The sequence below is a fragment of the Saccopteryx bilineata genome, chromosome 3, assembly GCF_036850765.1.
Source record: "Saccopteryx bilineata isolate mSacBil1 chromosome 3, mSacBil1_pri_phased_curated, whole genome shotgun sequence".
Classification (NCBI taxonomy): Eukaryota; Metazoa; Chordata; class Mammalia; order Chiroptera; family Emballonuridae; genus Saccopteryx; species Saccopteryx bilineata.
The window spans coordinates 12,996,275-13,021,344 of record NC_089492.1 but is presented as its reverse complement, the minus strand read 5'-3'; the positions used below and the strand labels follow the sequence as shown (position 1 = coordinate 13,021,344).

Genomic DNA, 25,070 nt, shown 5'->3' with positions numbered 1-25,070 from the left:
CACATCTCACTGCTGCCAAGTATGTACCAAAATATTCGGTGGGCTGAGTTCAGCTTTCTTCTGATGCACCCCCCTCCTATAACTGAAGGAAAATAAAAACCCTTCCATCCAAGCATCTCTCTCTTTTATCAGCCAGACTCAAACCACACGGTCGCCACTTCTTTGCCGCAACGGTGAACGGGCTGGCTGGTCTGCATGCAATGCCCTGGGGCAAGGGGGGACGTGGACCACCTCAGCACACATCACCTCCCGCCACCTTCCCTTGGCATGGGGTGCTGTTTGCATGCAGGGGACCTCTCTCTACTTGCTAGGAGAATCTTGACCCAAATCACCTTTTTAGCTACTGACATATCTCCGGGGGCAGCCACTGTTGTACAGTTTACTGGGAGTGGCCATCCCTGCGTAGCCAAATCTACGATCTCTTTCGGCTCTAGAAACACTGACGTTTCATAAAACAGCACACTCTGAGACGTGGGCACATCTTTGAACATAGTAGGTGCTCAGCAAACCTGAATAAGTGGGAAGTGGCAGCTATGCCAAACTTCTAGGCTTGTAACTCTCGCCCTTCCCAATTCTCTTCGCACCTCTCCCCCCTCCCCTTCCCCCCCCCCCCGTCCCTACTGCACACCCCACTGAGGAATGAATCAAGAGGAGCTAAGATTTAAGATCCCAAAGGAAAAGTGGCACAGTCCCCAAGACTCCATCAGTGGCGCTTGGGAGTGGACTCACAGAGTTCCATTTTGTAGCTACTTTTCTAGCCAAATTCGTCTAAGATGACGTCAATGAACTTATCTATAATATTATTCTTTTCTTTCAATTCCTATCTCAAGCTGTTGTACGTTCACCAAATGGTTTCTGAATGAATGAATGTCTGGATGCCTTCTGATCTCAGAGTAACTGAAACTCTAACCCTGAAACAGCAGGCTAGAAGGTAGCTGACTCTTACAACCAGGGAAAGGATTCTAACCGAGGCTCAGGCAGGCAGGAAAGCAGCACCAGGGCACACCCCAAGTGTCCTCGGGACCCTACCGGCCAGGGCAGCCCCGTCCTCCACCTCCCCTGTGTTAGAGCAAGGGCGTACACAGCCTTCAGTTTAGTGGTTCCCCAGGTGAGTCTTAGGGTCAAGCTGTAATAATGCAGATCTCAAAACCATTCTCAGGACTTCTGCAAGTCTCTTCACTGCTCAGGGTAACTCAACCACCCATAGTCCTTTGCTCTGTGCTGGAATTGTATTGAATCATGCATGAACATGATCCCAGGTGAACAGTTACTATATTTCTCTAAAGAAAAGGTGGAGGGAGGAAGGACTGCGATGTTACTCAAACCTGTAATTTGCTCTGTAAGTAAGATGTTCTCAAAGCGTGAGGTAGGTGCACAGAGGTTGAAAAAGACCAGCCATGCGCGGTGGACTGAAGCTGCTTCAACAAATCCTGGTCCTGCCCAATTTCTACTGAAACGGGACACGATTCTAGCAGCCTGATGATCCTTCCAATTTAAAGTAAACAGACCCGTTCGATGCCCCCAAGAGCCGGCCACCTGATGTGAAGCGGACTTTTTACACAATGATCAGAGCCACTCTGGTCCCCCCTCTGGCTCCCTTTACTTCTCTGCTCTACACCAGCTCTAGTTACCACGGTCCCCTAACAGGTTGCAAGCACTTTTTTTCCAAAGGGAAATAACCACTCATAAGTGGTTGAAACCTAACTGTTGCTCAGTCATCAAATACACCCAAGAGGAAGTTGCTAGAAGGCCATGGAGGCAAAGGGGCTGGCCCTGTGTTCTAAGGAGCCAGGGTAACAGCAGCTTCCCCCGCTCGGTCAAGTTCATTGCCCAACTGCGGGGGACCAGCTGGGTCTGACTTTCTGCCGCTGTGCTGTGTAGGTTCTGGCTGTCGACAGTTGTTCACTCAGGGATCCTCGTGTCCTTCCTGCCCTGGAAAATGACTAGGGGCATCATTCTCAACCCTCAAGGTCGGGGCAATAGACTGTTTCCTTGTTTGTTTGTTTGTCTGTTTGTTTAGATAAGTTCTTCACAGACTGAAGCAGGGCTGGCAAACGGGGTTTATCTCCTGGGCGAATTCTGCCTGGTGCTTGGAACACTGCTGAGAATTCTGGGGCCGGATCTGGACTTGGTAGAACAGCGCGTGCCCCGGTCAGCGGGCAGTGTGTGCCGCGAACCCAGGAGGCCTGGAGGGGTGCCTGCCTCGTAGTTGCTGCCCCAGTGTCTCAAAACAACCAGAGCCACAAACCTCAGGGGACCCTGCTAAAAAACCCAGACTCTGATTCACAAGGTCTAGAGTGGGCCTGAGACCCTGCATTTCTAACAGGCGCCCAGGTGATGCCGACTGGCTGCGAGACCACCGGCCAGGCTCCGAGTCGAAGGGGCTTGAGTGTTTAAACGACCAACACGCCTTTCCCCGGTTTTCTGAGAACTCCACCACCACACAGAGACCCCGGATTTCAGGACCAGATGTACTGGACGTTGAGGAGTCGCGGGGCAATGTGACTGTTCACTGGGTTGGACCCCCAAAAAACACCGCTGCCAGGACGGACCCCTGCTGGTGAAGCTTCCCCACCCCTCACCAGACGTCTCCTGCCAATGAGTCAACGAGTGCAGCTACGGCTCTGGGTCTACAGGAAAGAGAAAGGCTGAGGGCATCGGACAACGTCTGGGGGGCAAAGGGCTCCACACAAGCTAAGCGCGAGACAAAGGTGGTCCCCGGTTCGCACTGGCCTCTGCTTCTCCCATGCCAGGGACATTTAAGAAGCCTTCAGTGTCACCGAGTATGAAAAGGTGGGCCTGGGGTAGGCTTTCCCGTCTGCCTCTCAGAGGAGCGGCAGCAGAGGTCTCGGCACTTGCAGTTGAAGATGAGACGATGGAGGAAGGGAGGCAAGGAGAGATGAAGGGGTCTAGACTGTCACCACCACTTTTCTGATGCACACGCGTGCGTTCGCCGTATTTGCAACCTCGCCCTGGGTGTACTACCTGCTGGGTCTGGGGCCCTTCATCAGACCGGGACCACGTCCGCGTCATCCCTGAATTCCCGGATGTCTGACATGGGATAAAGAGCTCACTTGATATAGTACTTGCAGATAATGGAAACCAAAAAAAAAGAAAGAAAAAAGTAAAAAGATCAAGCAATCTCCCATTCTGAACAGCAGATACCCCTCACGTTTTAGCCGCTGGGTTAAATCTGAGCCCCCCGAGGAGGGCGGTGAGAGGTTTCTGTCAGTACTAGACTCACCCGTGGACCCACTCTGCTCCGTGGCGTGAAAACAAAAGGGGCCCTGGAACTGTGAGCTCTGGGAGGCCTGCCCGGTTTGAGGTCCGGGGTCATGAAGGGGAAGAACTTTCCTAAATGCTAACCTAACAGAGAATATTTCAGTCAATGCTGGGGGATTCTGTCAGCCTTCCAAATCAAAGTACATCTCCGAGCACCTACTGTGTGCAAGCCCCTGCTAACACTAGGATAGCAATTCTTCTTCCACGTGTGAACGTGCTCAGAAGGAAAGAGAGCGAAGGGAAAACAAAGAACTCTCTTTTTATTTTAAGACATGAGGCTGACATGGACCTTAAAAGTCCCGTAAGGATGGAACACGGCCCATTAAAACGTTCACCATATTCAGAACATATTTTTTTTCTAGGAGATAATTACTAACGATCTCAGGAAGCATCAGATCCCCTTATATGCTATTAGAAAAGCCTCTGCAGGCGCAGCTCGGTTGCCATGACAACAGTCATCCGGCTGAGCTAGGAAGGACGAGGGACCTACCAAATGGTATTCTCAACGGTAAGCCCTGGGATTTCTTAAAGCCACTTTTTCTAAAGAACCTTTACCATCTACGAGTTACAGGATCTACAAGCTGAACGAGAGACCCTTAGAAGTAACCTACGTAGGTTTAGAATGTCACCGGAATCTGTTCTTTCTCACCCCTGCCAAACGGTCGCCCGGATTCAGATGAAACATCTGCAGGGCTAGACCACTCACTCTGCTCTGTGCTCGGAGGGAGAGGGCCGGAGCTTTCCTGTGTAATCCTTGGAGCGAAGTGAGCACAGGTTGAGGGAAGGCGGGAGTTCTTATCTGAGGGACCTTTCCCGCCCCGATCAGAAGGTCTGGGTAAAGCGTTCTGGCCTCTTTGTCAGTGCGTACCATAAGCTCACCAAGACGGCACAAAACAAGAACAGCCATGGCGGACATCTTCAGGACAGAGATGGTTTCTAATGCCAGCCATCCAAGGCCACTGGGAAATTCACGATGGTCGCTACTTCCCTGTTGCTCTAAGCAAGAATGGCACCAAGGCCCCTGGTGGTGGTTGGTGGGCCCCTTGGGAGGCTGCAAATGGCAGAAACATCACCACATGCCTTGGGTCCACATGCTGTATCAACAATGCACACATGTACAAACACGTACACACAAAACCACACGAGAGAGGCACTCCAGGACCTGCCTCTGCGGTCACCTCTGCGGTCACCTCTGCAGAGCCACAGCCGGGACGGCTTCTCCCAGGGTCCTGGTCATCCAACGACTTGGAGTTGAATCCTGTGGATTCTCAGGTAACTCCCCAGGGGAACACATCTGTCTAGACCAGGACCGGGAGGAGGGGGGCGCTGGGGGCACTGCTGGGCAGGTCTTCAGTGTCACGGGAGTGGGTGCAAGCCTTGAGGAAGGGAAGCCGCGTGTCATCCGCGTGTGCTGCTGTGAGGAGTGGCACGGCCCCCTCCCCGATTAGACGCCCCCCACCTGTTCCTGACGCCAGCCCAGGATGGCGAGGTGCCTGGGACGCTCTCCCGGGCGCTAACTTCCGTCCTGCCCAGGGCAGTTGGCCCTGAACCCTCAGCTCTGTTCAATCCACCGTGTCCCTCGTCTCACTGCCCAGAGGGCCTTTGGACACCACCTGTGTCTTCCAAGAGTCACCCTGGGTCAGCCATGCTGAAGCAAGCTTAAAGGCTCATTTCATGTAAGAGTCAGAAAAATGTTAAGAAAATGTTTTTAAGGCTCCACTTTACTCAGTGCCTTGTAATTCCTCCCATCTCAAAAGAAATCTGCAAAGATGAAAGGGTCTGCACGCCCTGCAGTGTCCTCGTCGGTCTCTGACATCTAAGCGGGTTTCTTTTCATGGGGACAGATTTGATATGAAGATGGTTCCAATGAGCAGGTGTCTCCCTCAAACACCACGAGGCAGGTCCCTGGAATTTCCACATTGTTCCCCATCAGGGACCCAGCACTCATTTGCAGAGGAGCCCACAAACCATCCTAATAGTACTTTAATCAGCAAACATACCAGATTTGAGGCAGGAATTAGCTCCTGCAAGAACCAGTGTTGATTTGGTGACCATCCCTAGAGAGGTGACATTATATCATCACTCCAAACCAGTGGTGACAACCCAGGAAAGACAGGAACTCAGAGTGGCTGACCAGGGGGCAGAGGACAAAGGGGGCGGGGGTGGCTGGCAGGAGTGGGCACAGTCCCCTTCCAGAAAGAGAAGCCACCCTCCCCCACGGTGGGACTGTTAGTTGAGTTTCCAGATGGCTGCACGTGGCCACAGGAAAAGGGCACAGGCGGTGGCCACTAGGGGAAACAGGCTCTGCATCCTAACAGTTGAGAAGGCAATCTCCCAGCCCTTGAGATGCTGGTTTATTTTAGGAGACAATTACCCAGTTATTACAAAGCTGAAACTGAAACTGACCTTTCAGGTAGAAATGTTGACATCAGGGATCATCTGGTCTCAAGCAAGAAAACAGGAAAAGCAATAACATGTGAATGGCTTCCAGTTTAAAGAGAGAGAGAGACAGCGAGAGAGAGACAGACAGACAGAGAGAGAGAGAGAGAGAGAGAGAGAAAGAAGAGAGTGTGTGTGTATCTGTATGAGAGACAGACAGACACAAGTGAACCCACAGGCAGAGACAGATTGCCCGGCAATTCTAGGCACTAGATTAACACTGAATTATATTCAGCCCACAGATAAGCAAACGCTCAAAGCAGATTAATAACTGTTGGAACTGTAAACCCAATTTTCTTAATTATTTTTAAACTCAAAAAAGACTGAGAGATCCATCGAGTACAGTGAGTAAACCCGTGACAGCCACCACCCAGCCACAAACATGGCGCCAGAGAAGCAGACAAACCCGCTGAGCAGTGGTCCTCGTCTCCTTCCTCGGAAAGCAGGGCTGGGTGCTGCCCGGGAAGGGAGCATTTGGGGGCGCCCCTCCAGCCCCAAAGGCTGCCCCGATTTCTGAGCACTCGAAATGCGCCGTAACAGGCTATGCCGGTTACAAATCCGCCCCCAGGGCCCTGGCTACCACCTCTCGGCCAGTGCAGGGTGACCGGCTACACCGCTTCCCAGGGTCCTGGTGGGACATCCATTGTCACTAGCCAGCTCTCCCAACCGATGGTGTAACCTAGGGCAGCATCCACTCTGGACCCGAGTGCCCTCGTCTGACAGTACCTGCTCCACAGAGCTGTCGGGGATTAAGGGAAACAACCCACATGGGACGCTGACGGTGAGGCCCTGTGCAGGCTGAGTCAGTACTCAACAGACACTTGCTACTGCCCTTCTCTCAACACGCAAACCAACAGCCGTCTGATTCCAGGCCTCTTCCCTGCCCCTCTGTGGGCACGGCTTCACCCGAGACTCTCGACGACATCTGGTTTAGGATGTACATCCTCCCTCATTCCCAACTGCATCTGAGTTTTCTAATACCTCACCTGCAGCATACACAGGTGGCACGATCTATGAGGAGGAGGGGTCAGCGCCTTCCAAGACAGCCACAGAGCCCCCCGCGCGCCCTGGGGCTGCTGTGTACAGCCGCAGGGGTTGTGCGCTGCGCAATTCCAGGGGGCACCACTCTCTCGGGCAGCGAGTCACGGGCATCCCAGAGCCTGGTTTCTGCCCCATCCAATCCAGCAGGAGAGTCCAGTGGAGTCTGAGTCACAGCTCCGCTGCCCCCCTACCCCCCGCCCTTCCTTTCATTCTGTCTGTTGGCAAACTTTAAAATAGACTAATTCACTCTCAGAAGAGGAACAGCTCTGACCCCAGACAGCTGGAGGAGGGAGGAGGGTGATTATCTGCTACTGAAACCTCGTTTAAATGGAGCCCAGGGGCCAATACCGATGGCCCACCGCGTTTATTTAAAAAACCCAACATGAAATTCTCAGGTGGTCTGACTCCCCTGAGAACGAGAGTGCCACACCATTTTCTCTTCTTTCTGGGTGTGGTGGGGGGTGGATTTCTGTTCCTGATGCGGAGGGGACCCCTCACTATGGTTTGTCCTCATTGTGGGGGCAGAAAATCATTTCCAACGCCCGATGGCAGAGTCGCCAGCAGACGTCAACTTACCAAAGAGGTGTTCATCCCAGAACGCTGATCACACTTCAGCTGTTTCGGGAATGGACAGGGTTTCCCTGCCCCCCTCTTCCCCAAAGAAACACTGTCATGAATAATAGTTTAGTAATTAGGTTCTCAGCCAGCCCACCAACTTGACCCACTCTACACCTTGAACCCTGTACTAGTGAACCCGACAGCCCATCTCAGTAGGGTCATGGATCTAGTGGCAGAGAGAAAAGGGCAGAAAGAGAAAAGGAAGGGCCTCCTGGATTTGAAAGGACACCATTCTTCATGTGTGTACAGACGCCAGGATTGGTCAATAAACAGTCCTTGCTCTATAAAGAAGCTCACAGGCCCATGGTATAAATGACAGGTAACTAGGAATGGGTGATGTGATGTGATAAGGTTCCAGAGGTTTGGGGAAGTTGAGGTGAGCCCGTCTGAGCTGGGATGGAGGAGGCCCCGGCAGGCTAAGCCAGTGCACTGGAGGGTCCAGAAGGTGGGGAAGAGAGAGTACTCCAGACGGGGAAGAGCATGTGCAGAGGCCTGGCAGCTGGAGGGGACAGAGCACGCCTGGGGGCCTCCGGGACTCCAAAGTGGCTCAATCATTGTGGACTTGGGGCAGAAGTCAGAGGACGAGGCTGGAGACAGAGGCAGTTAGAGACCTCAGCAACAAGGTCTCAAGCGTGGAAGGAAGGGGAAACGTCAGCCTGAGGCAAACAGGGAGCCACCAAAGGTTTATAAGACGGGGCATGGCCAAAAGGCAGCTGGGATGGAGGAGGTCCTGCCTCCAGGCGCAGATGGACGAATGGATCAACAAAATGCGGCATATACGCACAACGGAATATAACTGAACCTTAAAAAATGAAGTAAATCCTGTCACATCTCACAACATGGATGAACCCTGGAGACCTTATGTCAAACAAAATTAAGCCAGACACAAACAGATAAACGCTGTATGGTTCCACTTCTGTGAGGTATCTAATAAGTGGAACTCAGAGAAGGAAGTCAAATGGTAGTTACCAGGGGCTTGCAGATGGGGGGGGCAGGGAGTTGCTGGATGGGAACAGTTTCAGTTTTGCAAGAAGACAGTGTTCTGGAGATCTGTTGCACAACAATGTAAATAAACTTAGCAGGATGAACTGTACACTTGAACACGGTCCAGATGGTAATAAATAAAATAAATCAAAAGATGGGGATGAGTGGCAGGGGTCCCAGATGAAATGGCCAGTCCCCAGCTGCGGGTATTCCTTTTTTTCAGAAAGCACAGCGGTCATTCCAATGCACCGGAAGCTCTTTGCCAGAGGGAACCGTTTCTCACCGAACAGGCCTACGGCGGCACTGGCAGGTGGGAGAGGCGAGAATGAAGTTCCGCTGCAGGAACGGCCTGTTTCCATGCCTGCCTCCAACATCTGGAACCCACTCACCCCCGGGCTGTTGCTGATACACACACACCCCAGGTCTCTCGCCTGTGCTGAGCTAATAAATGGTCCTGCTTCTTACCTGAGCTACAGTAGGGAAGCCCAGTCTGTGGCCAGTGCCCCTGAAGAATAGAGTCGTTTAAAAGGCACGAGCATCACCATCAGACCTGGGTTCACACCCTGTCTCCCCTGGTCCCACGGGCCAGGCTGGTTGTGGGAGACACGACCAGTGAGACCAGCCCTGCAGCCCAAGTCCCTGGTCTCACTAGGGAGCTGGATTCATAAGCAAATGGAAGCCCTGCAGGGCACAGAGGTGGCAGAAGAGGGGGACATAAAAGGAAGAAGGGGGCGGAATGGATCCTGTGTGCCCACCACCCTGAAATCCTCTAACACATTCCCTTCCTGAGCCTGAAGTGATTTCTGCAGCTACAACGCTGATCCCAGACTGATAGTATCAGCGAGAGAACAGAGCCCGGCTTCACCCACCCGGTGAGCAACCGGCACTTAACTGTGGAAATCTTGATTGCTTTTTCATGTCCCATTTTGAGCTCCTTCGGAAAAACAGGGATTGATTAATAAGCAATCAGATTAAAGGAGCAGCAATGCGCACCTAAGGACCGACGTTTCATCTGCCCTCTGGCCCGCGACAAATCCAAATGTTTTTTCAATCAGGATTATGTAAGCAGGGAACCCACAGCTGGAAATGCTCTCATCCCAGAGAGCATGGCCGCTGTCTCCCTCCAGCACGCGGAGTGGGTCAGCCTCGAACTCCATGCCTAATGTTCTTCCCAGGGCCCACTCCCAGGACACTGGTGGCAAGACTACCTCCAGGGAGGCCGGGCATCTCTGTCATCCAGCCACGGCTTCCTCCTTGTTGTAAGAGGTGGTACCGTGGGCACCAGGCAGCCCAGAGGCATCAAAAAACCAGCCACCGCCTCCACAAGCCAGGGGGGCTCCATGCCTCTCTCTTCCGTTTCCAGAACAAGTACTCAGCAAGGGCAGCAGGGTCCCCATGAGCCCCATGCAGGTCAGGAGCAGAGTTCAGGCCCAAAGGCCATCAACTCCAGTGCCTTAATTTTCCAGACCAATCAATTATGAAAGACCTGAAATTCAATTCTCCTACTCCTTATGAATAAGAGAGCCAGGACAGCTGGGAAGGTCTTTGAAAAAATCATCTGGTACTTCAGAAGGGACCTCCCTAAATCAGAGGTTTTCTAAAGAGTTATTTTTTTCAGGGAGCAAAACCCTATTTTGATCTGAGATGTTTCCCCAAGAAAAGAGGTCCAGCTCTGGCCGGGGCAGGTGGGGAGTACAGGGGCTCTGCACAGCCTGTCCTGCATGCACTCCAGACCCCTGAGCACCACCCCAGAGCTCACCCACCTGACCATGGCACTCAGGATCAGAGCGCGTCCCCTAATTTTAGGGACATCAGAGATCCAAAGCAGTCAGTCGATGAAACTCCCCTCGGCATTTTACACTTACTTGGGGCAGCAACCTTGTCCTAGTCCTCGGCAGAGCATATACTTGGTTTCTAATACTTCTGACAGCTCTAGGCTGTGCATAATAATACTCCCATCCTGGATGAGGAAAATGAGGCCGTGAAACTGTAGTAATTCCAGGAGCTGGCCTGGCGCTGTAGCCCCCATCCCGCCCCAACTCTTTTTGGAAGGGAGGTTTTCTGGTGGGCTGGGCGTGTTTTCTCAGCCTCATAACGGACTCCTTCCAGAGTACTACCTCAACACTTTCTATAACAATATTCTCAAGCTGCCTGTGAACAGAGAGGGTGAGTAACCTGCCCTACGTCACACAGCTAACCTGCAAGGGAGCAGGGCTTTAGACTGGGCTTTGTGTCTTCAATGCCCACACACCTTCCCCCAGACCTCACTGCTTCTCTAACCTAAATCCTCAGGCTGCTGCCCAGGTGTCAGGGGATGTTGACGAGGCCTGGTCACCACCCTCCCTGTACCCCTTTTCCCACAAGCAAATGAGTGGACAGTGCCCAGAGCACAGTCCTCTGCTTCACAAGATTCCTGGGCTTCGTTCGTGCCCACAGGAGGCAGACGCTGCATCATTCCACATGATCTCAAGACAGGTTTCCAAAGATGATGTCAACAGGGCAGAGTCTGTGTGCCCATTTTTTTCATCTCTGATCCACCACTGACAAAACTAACTGCTTGGACAGCCAGCGAGGCCGACGTGTTGACTCTGCCCCTAAAACCACACTCACTTTTTACGCATTGTGACCAGGGTGAAGGATGGCAACGAGGAGCAGGAGCCCTTGGGCACTGCTTCCATTCCAACAAGACACCAAGTACGGGGTGTCCTGCACATGCCCCCCCAAGAGGGCTCTGCAGTGGCCCTGACCCAGCAGCTGCTCATCACACCGGCGCCCTCTCGTCCACAGCACCGCCAGCATGGACGGGGCAAGAGGAGCCTTTCCCAGACAACGGGGGGTGGGGGGGGGGGGTGACACGACCTACAGGACAGGCATCAACTAATCCACTGAAATAGAAGTCTCAGGAACCAAGAAGAGGGAGCAGATTGCAACAGTTTCAGACTCAACAATGACTTTAGCACAAATCATTTGATGGTAACAGATTCCTTTCATTTGATGGCTGGAAAGTGTAACGAGGAAGTGCTTCACTCCAAATGATTTGGACAGATGTTTGCTGAGTTTGTTTACCCCAGATTTTCTTGTACACAGTGAACGGGAGATAATTAGCATTCACGGGAAGAGGGTTTCACCTGAATCTCCCTACAGCTGACATCTATTCAAGTTAACAGACAAAAAGGCAGAGCTGCGAGTGTTTGTCTAAACTGGCACCTGAGACTCTTCGTGGAAAGCCAAATTGACACCAGCTGCCCACACATGTGCTCCAGATGACGGGCGTCCCGGCAGCTCCCCAACGCTCTGTCCTCCCTTCCACTCGTCCCCGTACACGCTGTTCCCTCCCTCGGGACATTGCCCTTCCTGCTGGCTGCTGTGCACCCTGGTGACCCTGCCGGGGTGTCGCCCAGGCTGAGCAGCACTCCCAGAGCTCCGCCTCCAAGGAGCCTCCTCTCCGCTGAGCCAAACCCTGAGCCCCCGGCATGTCTGGGTGGTCACACCATACTGCCATTGTTTCCTTACTGTCTGTCTCTTCCCTCAGGCTAAAGCTTCCTGCAGGAGGGGCTCCTGTCTGCCTTCGCGCAGTGTCTGGCATGGCAGCCATCAAAAAAATCTGCTGAGGCATGGAAAGCTAAAAGGAGGAACGAGATGGCGAGGCGGTGGGCGTGGGGGCAGTGTCATTAACGCCAATGGGAACGCGTACGCAGTCCCGCAGAACAATTTATCTTTCCAAACCCGTGAATAAAAAAAGATTTCGAAATCTCTAGCTGGCTAAATAGACCAGGATCACAGAGAACTCAAGACTCATGCAACTGGAAGGGACCCTCGGTCACATGGCCCGACTTCCGCATAATGCAGGAAACATGTGTCCGCTCTGCGCCGAGTCAGACACACCACCGGCACTGCGTTATCCGGCCAGACGGCGCTCCCTCGAGAGCCAGGGGCTGCACGCCCGTCTTTCTGCCGGAGAAGAAGAGTGCACAGATCCCAGCAGGAGCTGTTCTTTCCACAGCTTCCACGTTCCATCATCGTCTCCAACACAGGCAAAGAAACTGGGGAGTTGGGGCTTCACACCCAAAGTTGGCATTTCTGTCCTTGGGGAAACGGAGTGTGGTAGCTTTTGCTCCTCTCTTCTAGACAAGGCCTTCGCAGGGGGCACTGGGCTGACTCTAACTCCCGAGGGTAGCTGGCAAAGTCTTGACAACACAACGGACCCCCAAAATATTTCATAATTGATCTTTTACCGACACAAACCCAATGTCTGCCGTATGCCTTTCCTGTGCAGGCCTCTGCTTCTTCCTTTGGAAACTCCCATCTGATGGAACAAGACGATGTGCTCTTTAGAACTCACCTAAAAAACCGGGTCAACCAATCTTATTACCAGAGTCACAAAGCAAGGGTTTGACCACGGTGGGAGGACAAGACTACAGGCTCAAGAATAGTGACCTCATGCTTATAGCAACAACACACTAAAGGAGGGGGGGAAATTGTGAGAATTTTTAAGCATCTTTTCTTCTTCCTGCATAAAAACTTAACAGGCAGAGCAATGGAATTTCATTGCCTTGCCTAGCTGTGATCATACAAATGAAATTCTATCTTGAGTGATCAGACGGAGAATACAGTTTCTCCTGTCGAGCATGGCTGTCTAGTTCAAAGCCCATCCTCGCCCACATTCCAGCCCTTCCCAGCATCCCTCTGGAGGATCAAGACAGGGAAGGTCAAAAAAATAAATAAATAAATAAGAGTATACCTCCTCCTAATCTGGAATCCCTTTACCCATAAAGGACACTTGTAACAAACTATATTCCTCCCAACGAACCCTCTCTTCCTACTCCCCACCCCTACCCACGGGAGGGAGAACAGTGTTGCCACTGTAACCACCAGGACTCTGACCTTTAAATGTTTAACCAAGGACCTATTTCTTAAGGGCCAGATAAATAGGCAGGTGATTAGTTTTCAACATGAGTCACAATATCCCCACGGTGAAATAATTCAATTAAATATTTAATGGCCTTCGGTGAGTTTGAAGCCCTGTTTATGACCAGGCCTCCAGAGCGCAGGCGTGGTCTCGGGACTGAAGGAGGAGGAAGAAGAGGAGTTTAGGGGAGGGTGGCCCTAAATCTGGAGCTGGAACTCCCTGCCCAGGGGGGCAGGAAGCCAGAGGCGTCCCAGCACTGTGCCATTGTCTTTCTGACCACACAGAGGCAGAGGGCTGACCTCTCCTAGACTATTCCTTATCACTTCTCCCAGAGAAGTCCTGGTTAACCCTTGGAGAGTCGCAAAGATCCTCCAGCGAGCGAGCAAGCGAGTGAGCGGGTCCTTGGCACTCAGTGCAGGTCTCGGGTTGGGGTTGGGTTTTGTTTCTCGGAGTGGGCGGGGCGTGCTACCGTGAGCCGGCTTTACCTCTCCGGTAAGCCCTTCCACAAGGAAACAAGGGAGGAGGCCTAACGCAAGGTCCAACTACAGACGATCCCATCCCCGGATAAGACCAAGAACAACGCAACCTACTCGCTGTTCCCAGTCCTTCCGGGAGCTGCAGTCGTGGGCATGAGAGGGGGCATGCCTGTGGTATCTGGTCGGAACTGTTCCATCTGAAGGATTCCAACAATAAAAGATTTCCCAAAACGACTCAATTTAGCTGTTTCAGGGTACGGTTACCCTACTGAAAACGGGTAACCGCCTCTTCCTTTGTTGTCCTCAGAACTTGCACAAACGTGGAGCGTTCTCGCAAAGACCACGGGGATGGAAGCACTTGCCTGTGTGCTCCACGTGTACCCATCTAACTTGTTGTATTTCCCAGGAAGGTATTGATCAATCACCTTTGTCAGCAATATCGAAAGGCTAAAATTATTGGAAAATGTAATCAGACTCAATTTTGTGAACACCGCATTTTCTTTTCACCAAACCTGAATAAACCTGGCGTCCAAAATAGTTCAGAGCCTTGACCCTCTCCCAAAGCAAGCCATCTGCACAGTGAACCTCTGTTGCGTTGACAAACTGGCCCCAGAGAGTGAAATGTATAAAATTAACCACCCAATTTAAGCATTTGGCCTAACAGAAAACAAACCCACAGAGTGCCTAACATGCAGAAGAAGCACTTTCTAAAATACGTAAGTGGCCACGCTACCCTTCCCTGGGAATGCAGGGAAACTGCTTCCTCTCTCCTGGTTGGTCCATCGGCACTATCAACCACGGCTTCCTCTGGCTGAACTGATGAACACTGGCTAAACTGGCTTAAACCAAAGGGGGGGGCACTGACTTGCAACCCCCATTTAAACACGCTAGTCAGTACTCAAGCACATATTTGAGAAGGCCTGTCACCGTGTGAAGGCCTGTACAGGACAAAAGAGATCAAATCAGGCCCTGCGCTCAAGGGCTAGGGCACGCGTGGGGGTGGAGGGCCCGTGTACCCGTGATTTACCAGGAGCTATGAAAGGGCTCCAGACTGCTCTGTGTACAGGGGGCGAGAGAGCGAGCACCACGTGTTTGAGTAGGGCAGGGCCGTTACTGGAGGAACGGGGAAGGGCACGGACCCGAGTGCAGAGAGGGGGAGACCCAGAGCAGTCTAGACTCGGGAGGTGGTGTGACAGACAAAGAGAAAAGGAAGGGCTGGGTACAGGAGAACATTAGGGAGCAGCACGTGTTCAGCTTGAGAGCCTGAGAGTGATGAACGAGCCAGGACTAAGACCCGCACATCAGTCTGACATCCGAGGTCCAGGTGACCTCAACCGGGCGCTCCCTGAACAAACATGGAAATCAAGAGGAGGCAGCTTGGTTTGGCCGAGTCTCAGGTGCCATCGGAAAGGCCAAATATCCCTGTACTGAGCCAGGGATGTTGATGGTGCTGAAATAAATGTCTGTTCGGATGAATGGAGACCAACCAGCAGACAGCTGGGAGGAGGAGACTGGAAACTGATCCAAAGAGGTGGGCTTGCCCAGAGTTGGGAAGTATGAGCATGGGAATGAATGAGGCCCACACACAAAGCTCCTTCCTACCCTCCACATTACAAATGGCAGATGTCTGGCAAATGCCTGGAAATTTCCTGATGCTCAGTTCATTGTATTTGTTTCATAGATAGATAGGTTCTATAAATGACATGCCTACATGTCCTCCAAGTGACAGAACTCAGCAGCACATGGTCCTCAATCTGTCAGAGCCCGGGTGTGTGGGGTTCAAATTTGAATATGCAAATCATCCTTAGCCAGGGAAATGGTTTTCTGGGCAGTGCTTTGAGTTTGGGAGCCACAAGGAAGAGTGAATGAGAAGGTACTGTGTCCAGGGCTGTCATCTCTGTTGGGCAGAATCAGATTCGTGTCCTGGCTCTGCCTCCCGCCAGTTACGTGACCCTGGAGGGGATTTCTCTGAGCCTCAGTGTACTCATCCTTAAAGTGAGCCTCTCTTCCGGCCTCAGAAGATTCTAGTTAAAAAACATATGAGATACATCACAAGACAAGACACTACAAACTGTAGAGTCCCCTCCCCCACTTCTTGGCAAGTAGCAGAATCCTTCTGATCTTTGCATGGAGCCCATCCTGACAATTCCAATTCCTGTTTACCGGCAGAGGTCCCATCCAGAGAAATGACTGTATGGTTGAGAACTTAAGGATGACAAAGCTGAAACTTCAGACAGCCCAGCACTTTCAGACACTGGCTTTCATGGCCCAGTTTAGCTGGAACAGACCATCTGCTGGCGAGGCAACTCTACTCCCGCCTAGAGGCAGCCAGGTCCTGGCCGGGGGAGAGAAGGCCGGTTAAGGCCCCCCACCCCCACCCCCACCCTGCACCACACACTCACACTCACACACACACACTCACACACAAACACTCACACACACACACAAACACTACAGCTTTGAGATCTTTGGGGAAGGGTTTCAATGCCCCAGCTGCAAATTCAGCTACACTTCCTTCTTTAAACACATCCCGTTCCTTTTATTTCTTGATGAACAGACCCCAGACACTGCCGATTGGAAAAGCTACATCCATTTTCATGAGCAAACCCGTCATGCATGGCAACGTGTCTGTCCAAGAAGCCCAGCTGGCAGGATTACACCCATGCAATGTCCCCACTCCCTCCGTGCACCTCCCCATTGGCTTCCAGGGTCAACTTCTACAGCCTGTGACTTAAGCCAACTTCTAGTCTGTGACTATAGCTAAAGCATAATACGCATCTACTGTGTGCAGAGCCAGATGACAGTAAGGGAGAGGCTGAGGTTCAAACCAAAGTATGGCCCCAGGGCCACGTGTAAGCAGGACGGTGATGATGATGATAATGACAATAAATGAAGAACCGGACAAAAGTAAGCGCACAGCGAACCTGAGGGCTACGGGAGAGGAGGCTGTGCTTGCGTGGGTCCTCCAGGGGCAGGGTGACCTCTCAGTGCAGAGCCATTCCCGGTTTCTGCAGCTCTTCTCTCGGGAACCTTATTATATACGCACAGTGCCGGGCTAGGCCAGCCCCACTGACAGCCTCCCAGGGGCCTTCCTGCCAGGCTGCTTCAGCTAAAAAACAACCCCGTGGTCAAGGCAGCCCCAGTCGGAAGGACCTTCAGAAGCAGTAAGTTCAGAAATGAGCAATCTCAGAGCAGGGTGAGGGGGGTCTAGAGAGAGTTCATTCCATTCGGCAGTTTGTTGGAAGGTGCTTCCCCTGCCCTTGGGAAGGAGGTGAGGAGATGCACTTGGGCATGGGATGTGGCTAGAAATGACCTCAGCTCGGCAGGGACAGATCAGAGGGCCCCTGCAAGTTCTGTCTGGGACACCTGGTTCTAAGTTTCTTCCCCGGGACGTGACCCCAGCATCTGCTCCAGGGGACAGGAGAGAAAGAAAGCAAGGGTCACATCTACATGGCAACTGTCACAGGGACTGATGTACACTGCCCTGTCACTAAGAAAGGTCTCCGGAGGCATCTGCGGGTCACAGCAGCTGACGAGCCCGCAGTCTGCTCCCAGCCCTGCCCGGCCGGCACCCACGGGTTGGAAGCGAGCCTGTCACAGGATGTTGCTTCACCCGGAGTCCTTCCAATTACCAGGAAGCAGCTGCACGATCCATGCCAATGTGTGCACGGAGAAAACCTTCCAGGGCCGCAAGAGGCAGCCGCCTGGTTCTCAGCAGAGACAGTGAGGCGGTGCTTCTCCCCTCCCGCACCCCGGCACCTCTGACCTGGTGTCTTCAGGGTGCCTTTGGGCTGTCTGGAGACCTGCAGCCACCTTACCTAGCTAAAACGGGTTCACTTGGTTAGTTGGCACTGGAAGGATGAGGGCTGACTACCAAGGAGAAGTTAGAGCCTCATCACTACGTGGGTTCACACCTACTGAGCACTAACTGCATGCATTAGACCAGGGGTCCCCAAACTATGGCCTGCGGGCTGCATGCGGCCCCCTGAGGCCATTTATCTGGCCCCCGCCACACTTCCGCAAGGGGCACCTCTTTCATTGGTGATCAGTGAGAGGATCATAGTTCCCATTGAAATACTGGTCAGTTTGTTGATTTAAATTTACTTGTTTTTTATTTTAAATATTGTATTTGTTCCTTTTTTTTTTTTTAACTTTTAAATAAGATATGTGCAGTGTGCATAAGGATTTGTTCATAGTTGTTTTTTTTTATAGTCTGGCCCTCCAACGGTCTGAGGGACAGTGAACTGGCCCCCTATGTAAAAAGTTTGGGGACCCCTGCATTAGACACTTGACCCTTTCCTTGTCCACAATCCCTCAAGGCAGGGACCTCACCTCTACAGAGGAGGGGACGGAGGCTCACGTGACATCACTTATCCAAAGTCACAAAACAAGAATGTGCTGGGGGCAGGATTCAAAGCAGGACTATCAAGACTCCAAATCCCCATTCTTAACTCCTGCACAACACAGAGCCACCGCCAAGGGGAAGAGCCGCCAGGGGACCAGGAAAACAGGGGAGGGGACCAGTAAACACTCCTGAAGGGGGAGGGCTGGGACCAGAGCTGAGCAGCTCCGTGTGGCCGCCAGGGACATCACGCAAGCAGAGACAGCTCAGGGAGGAGGGAAAACAGCCCTGGGTGCCAGCCTGAGGGGTCTAAACTTCCGTGGGCAACAGACGGGGAGCCAGGGAACAACGGGCAGAGAAGCGATGTGAGCTGTGCTCTGGAAAGAAAACCGTGACACTGCCATTTCCAAGGGACAGCCCTTTCCTACGGAGAGAACAGTAGCTAGGAGGAAAAGCCCAGAACGGCTTCCCAACTTGAGCAGAAGCTAAAGGTTTAGTGGGGGGTGGGGGGGTGCTTCCATCATCGTCTGCACGTCTGAACCTCAAGACATCCCCCTAGCTGCTCCTGGTCTTCCCGCTCTGAGAGCCCGTTCCCAGAACACAGCGCCAATTATCCCTTCCAATTACACCACCGCCACAGGACACAGAGCCCAGCAGGACACAGAGTCCCGCGGCACACGCCAGCAGCAGGAGGCTGCCCCAGCCCGGGCTGGCGTTTATGACCCTGATTGGCAGGAAGGCCCCGGCTCCTGCTCCCCACAGCTAACTCCCTCGGGGAACCTGGAACTGCAGGGGAGCCCAGCAGGACCCGCTGCCCTGGTCCCCCAGCCGCCCCGGGGCAGGGGCTCCGGAAAAGGCCAGGAAGACACAGGTGGCAGAACCGGAGGGGCCGTGGCCCACTCACCTTCAAGCCCACTGTCGGTACAACAAGGCTTTCGCGACACAAACGTCAATGGTACCTGATCCCAAAGGGGGTTCTCTTCCCACTGGTGAGAGCGCTGGACAGAAAATCCAAGTCACAGGCATTTTACTAACTTACTAATAGCTTCCACGGACTGGATGTCTATAATGGACAAACTGTTAGAAGCACTTTATATCATTTCATTTCATTTTCCTGGCAACCCTCTGAGTCGAGTCTTACGCTGCCCACCACCCACTGTGAAGACGGGGAGACCTCTGTGGGGACCACCTCCAGAGGTGCTTAAAGCTAGGAGTCAACCCCAAATGGTGTCTAGCTCCAAGGCTTGTACCTTAAGTGTCCTTAAACTGTGGCACACTCAGAAAGGAACACATGTAAGTTTTAGGTAATCCTAGACCATCTACAGGAAAATTTTATTCACCAAGATGGTGCCGGGGCCAGGAGGGGAATGAGCTAGTGTTGAGATCTCACATACTGAGCACTCACGAGCCAGCCCCAGGCCTGCGCTCTGTACACTCAGTGACTCATTTTAATTCTTCCAAAAACCCTGTCACCCCATTTTATAGAGGAGGAAACAGACTCAGGGAGATAGGCCTGGGGACTCAGGGCTAAGGGGACCTGACTCGGATACCCAAGATCGAAGCACTGAACTACACTCTGGCTGGACCTTGTGCAAGCTCCTCCCTAGAACAGGTCTCAAGTAGAAGCCACACTGGCCGATGGCTAAGACCTCCAACCTACGTGGCCTCCCGCCCTGGCGGAGGGGAAGCAGGACTGTCGCCACCCCAGCACAGAGCGAGACACAGCCCCCACCTCAGCCTGTCTGACAGGAAGCTCCTTTCTCCCAGACACACCCAGCACAGCCTCTCTTGCACCCTGAGAAAACGAGGGGTCTCCCTCAGCGAATTACCCAAGCTAGAACATCCCCTTTCTGAGCAGTCACGGTTTTTATCCTCATCATTTTAACTGTAATCTTTTAAAACACATTACACGTTACACACCTTAAACAGAGCCTGCCGCCCGGGGGGTGGGGTGGGGTGGAACTCACCCTTCAGAGAACTGGAGGGGTGAGGGGCAGGCGTGGGGAGGCCATGCTTTCTGCATCGCCCCGCGTGCCGAGTCCTGTCTCAGCCTTCCTGGAAATAACACATCTGCTCCAAGGAACACAGTTCCTCCTTGAACTGCTTAAAACTGCTAGACCAAGCACATTTAATCAGCATCCCAGGAAGTATGGCCCGGGGAGAGCTCACCACCCCCTCCCCCTGGGAGAGATCACCTTCAAAGGTGGGCTGTTTACTCCCGGGGCCCAAAGAGGCCATGGACCCGGAGGCCCCACTCTCACTCCACCCGAAGCTGCTGGACTACATGGAGAGTGACCGCTCCTCCTGGCAAGTCGCCCGTCCACAAAGCCATCAGCGGACAGGGGGCCCACATTACACAGATGGCTGTCACCCACACAGGGATGGATAAAGAGGACACGGGGTTTGAGCAGGAACAGAGGCAAAGGACTGGAAGATGAGGAGGAGGGAGGTCTGGGAGGAAAAGTTGAGAGGCCGCTGATATTTTTCATCATGTTGATTTACAAGGATTTCACACATAGGACCTCCGTTCCCACAGCAAGTCTACGGGAGGCGGGATAAATAATCATTGCGCTCCTGTCCTCGGTTTACAAACACTGGAAGTGACATTCAAAAGGAAGCCACATACCAGGTGGTGTAGAAGCTTGCAACACAGTGGGACCCACAAAGCAGCAGCAGGACCTGGGGCCCCTGCCCCAGGCCTCCCTCCTACAGCACAGCCCACATTTCAATAGGACCCCAGGCGAGTCATAGGCATTTTAAAGTTTGACAAGCACTAGTCTAGTGCATGGGTTTGGGAAGGGTCAGGAAAACCTGCCTCTTACTTGCTGTGTGACCGGGAGCAAGCTGTGAAGCCCAACGGGCCTGAACACTCCCATCTGTGAAGCGGTACTTTTTTACAGGTAGTTGTAAGAATAAAATTTAATGCACACCAAGCATTTAGCATATACTGTGTGTAACCTGGTACCAAGAAGAGAGAGTGACGAGTTGGCTCTGCTATCGTCAACATCTAAAGCTAGCACCCAAGTCACAGGTCCCGCCTCTCACTGCTTTCATCATTCTGGAGACCTTCGGCCCTGGCGTGTCGCAACGCTCGCCACCCACCGGTGTGTTCTCAAATACACGATTCAACAGAGCGTCATCACCGGGATACAGCTGCCAACCATGCTCTGAGCCGAACACACGCACGTACGAGCAAAGGACAATAACGACCAATGGGAGCGCTCACACGGTTCCCCAGCCAGCACCCCACACTTCGCCCTCGAGCCTAGGGCACCTCGCTCACTCTAGGTGTTGAGGTCAAAGGCACAGAAGCCAGAGACAGGGACAGGCCAGCTTTTCTGGACTCTGATTCCAGGCAGACTCCCTGAGCTGAAGGTCGCTGAGAACAGCACCAACCGAAGGTCACTACCTTGACCCAAGCATCTCCCCACTGATACAAAATGTACTTTGTGACCATAGCGAGCAAACAGAACGCACTGGTTTCACAACAGGTGAGCCCTTCCAGACCCTGAAGGGCAGGTACACACACAACGGGGAGGCAGGGTGTCCACACCAGGGGCCCAACATCTCTGTGAAGGTCAGGTCCTGCCCTGGCCAGCTGCCACTCTCCTTGTCACCACCCTGCTTGCCCTCTGGGCCTCACCATGCACCTGGCCTCGAGTCCTGGTCAACTCTTCCCTGTCCCTCACTCATCCCCAGGTTTGCCATCTGTCCTGAGATGTCCCTGGCCTCATACTGTTCACTCCATTCCCAAAGCCACCACTCAGGTTCCTGTCACGAAAGCCCTGGGGTCTGCCAGTCTCTGTCCCTCCACGGCTCAAACCATCAGGATCGCTTCCTTAGCCAACCTCGGAAGGCGTATCTGACCCCACTGTGCCCACTGGTGACTCCACTGCTTAGAGAATAAAATCCCCAGTCCTCCAAACACGGGGGTGGGGGGTGAGCAGTGCTGGTGCCCCCGTCACTGCCTACTCCCTCCTGGCCTTCCGCTGTAGCCACTGGGATAGCAGAGATCTGGAGACTGCTGGTGCTGGCAGCTGTCTGTCCAGTTTGGTCTGAACAGAAAGCAAGCAGAACAGAAGAAGACAGGAGCAGGACCCTCTCTCTGTGCAGCCTTCCATTAGCACACAGGTCACCACAGAGTTAGTGCAAATAAGGTGCATCTTGCTCCAGACTGGAAGTTTCTCCAACCAAATGGTTGCTGGTGTCTGAGAAGCCCAGGCTTTAATAGAACTCTTGTTGTTCAAACCTCTGGGGAACTCATAGGTAAGAACGGTATCCAGAAATTGGTGTGTAAGTAACTGAAGAAAAGCAGTTTCTACGACGACTTCGCAGCCCAACGCCCCTTCTGGTCACTGACGGTACTGAACAGCTTGGCCACCCACGTTGGAGCCGTCTCTTGGCTCCAACTCCTGTTTCTAAAAGGAAAATTTAAAGCCCACTCTCAGTGGGCAAAGACTTACCACAAGAAATGGTTTTTTTGCCTGACCAGGAGGTGGCGCAGTGGATAGAGTGTTGGACTGGGATGCGGAAGGACCCAGGTTCGAGACCCCGAGGTCGCCAGCTTGAGTGCAGACTCATCTGGTTTGAGCAAAGCTCACCAGCTTGGACCCAGGTTCGCTGGCTCAAGCAAGGGGTTACTCGGTCTGCTGAAGGCCCATGGTCAAGGCACATATGAGAAAGCAATCAATGAACAACTAAGGTGTTGCAACGCACGATGAAAAACTAATGATTGATGCTTCTCATCTCTCTCCATTCCTGTCTGTCTGTCCCTGTCTATCCCTCTCTCTGACTCACTCTCTGTCTCTGTAAAAAATAAAAAAATAAATAAATAAATAAAAATTAAAAAAAAAAAAAAGAAATGGTTTTTAAAATAATGTTTGTTGATTCTAATTCAACACTGGGTCAAGTTCTGGTGGGGGTTCTAGATGAGATTTCCCCCAAAAGATCTGAGCAGCAGCCACACCGGTTGAGCAAGTGAAATTAGCTTCCATAGGTCATTAATACAATTATCAGGTCTACCGGAAAGTTCTGTCTGTTTCTATCACAACAAGTTTTGACACGTAAGCACATGTTTATTTGGTGCATGTGTGCCTCTCTATTTTTATCACTTAATGTATACATACTGACGTAGCAAATTAACTAAAACAAAGTTGATTCACGTTAGTCTTATGTGTGAAGCGATAGCGTACCCATGGCTATTGATAAAGTTCATTTACGCCACTGTAACTTTTACGAATTTCAGCAAGGAAGAAATGCTACAGAAGCATGTCTGTCGCATTCACCATATTCCCCGGACTTAGCACCCTCCGACGATCACTTGTTTTTGTCCTTACAAAATTTTTTGAAGGGCAAAAAAATTCAAAAATGAAGAAGATATCAAACAAGCACTGGTTCCATTTTTCCCATCCAAAGATAAAACATTTTTCAAAAATGGGATGATACAAATTGCCCTCACGCTGGCAAGAAATCATTGATAATAATGGCAATTATATTATTTAATAAAGTTTACTGACAGTAAGAAAAATTTGTATTTTGTTTTATTCCCAAAACGGACAGAACTTTCCGGTAGGCCTTACACTTCTCTCCCACGTGAAGCTGGAATCCAGATCCAAGTGTACACATGAAGGTATAAACTAATCAGAATGGCAAAACGGCCATGACCTTCTCCAGTGAGAAGGGTAACGTACAGAAGTCCCTCCTTATCCGCCGTTCCACTTCCCGTGGTTTCTGTTGCCCCTGGTCAGCCACGGTCCAAGGATACTAAATGGCGAATTCTGGAAATACGCAATTCCTAAGTTTTAAATCATGCGCCGGGTCTGAACATTGTGATGAGGTCTCGGGCTGTCCAGCTCCCTCCTGCCTGGGACGTGAGTCACCCCCTTGTCCAGTGTGTCCCCTCTGAGTGAGCCCCGCCCACTAGTCCCTGAGGGTCACAACCACAGTGCTTGAGTTCAAGTCCACCTGACAGTGGCCGAACGCTATGTCATGGTGCTTACGCCGTTCACGTCACCTTGTCACGGAGGCACTGTATCATCTCACATCACACAAAGCGGTGAGTACGGTACGATGAGGTAGTTTGGGGGAGAGAGGGAGGCCACATTCACATCACTTTTATTATAGGTTATGGCTATAATTATTGTACTATTAGTTATTGTTGTTAATTTCTTCCTGTGCCTAATTTATATATTAAACTTTATCGGGTATGTACGTACAGAAGAAAACACAGTATGTTTAGGGTTAGGTACTAGCCACCATCTCAGGCACCCACTGGGGGGTGTCTTATATAATAAAAGGGGACAGCTGGACAGACCCTCTTTTAAATGAGATATTAAAATGCCCAATTCTCCATTTCTTTGTACTCTTTCCTCATCCTCCCAAACCACACTGTCTTACTGCTTACAAACAAAAAACCAGAACTTCATCTGCCACTAAGGACACACCCCTACCACCAAAGGCACCAGTGACACCTGGAAGACACAAGTCACCAGCCTGATTTGTGTGCTCAGCTGACTAGAGCAGCAAACCTGCCCATTTCTTTCACCTCAGTCCCTTTTCTCCCTGCTGCTGAAACCAGCCCACCAGCAGCTGTGCGGTGCATGGCCTTGGCAGTCAACCCCGGGTCAGCAGGAGCAGTCGGGGCCCACCCCAGACTGCTGAGTCAGAATCCGCACCTTACAGGATCCAAGTGGTTCCTACGTGCACCAGCGTTTGAGAAGCTCTGGTCTGTGTGTATTAACAGCAACAACAACAAAAACAGCAAATGATTTTAAAGAGCCCCGGTGAATTTTTCATTTTTACAAAATAACGAAACCTCAACTTTTTGTTTATACAAAACAAGGAAGCCTTCTCTGAGTGCACCCTCATCCACTGGACGGGTCACTGGACGTTCTCCAGGGGTCTTGTCAGCTAACACTTGACTGCCAAGCTTGGAGCTGGAACATAAAAGGTGCTCAACTCCTACTCATTTACCCTCCAA

At 52.0% G+C, this 25,070-nt stretch overlaps 1 protein-coding gene across 6 annotated transcripts in view; it reads right to left on the bottom strand.

Annotated features, from left to right (window-relative positions):
* Positions 1-25,070, bottom strand: part of MTSS1 (MTSS I-BAR domain containing 1) — a 158,653-nt gene that overhangs the window by 44,081 nt on the left and 89,502 nt on the right. The window contains exon 1 of one of the 6 annotated variants that reach the window (XM_066265687.1): positions 22,555-22,706. The exons of the other annotated variants lie outside the window; for them this stretch is intronic. Within the exon in view, the coding sequence (XP_066121784.1) occupies positions 22,555-22,672 (118 nt within the window). The 5' untranslated portion in view covers positions 22,673-22,706. Of the gene's footprint in view, positions 1-22,554; positions 22,707-25,070 lie in introns of those variants that run through there. 6 annotated transcript variants of the gene reach the window in all.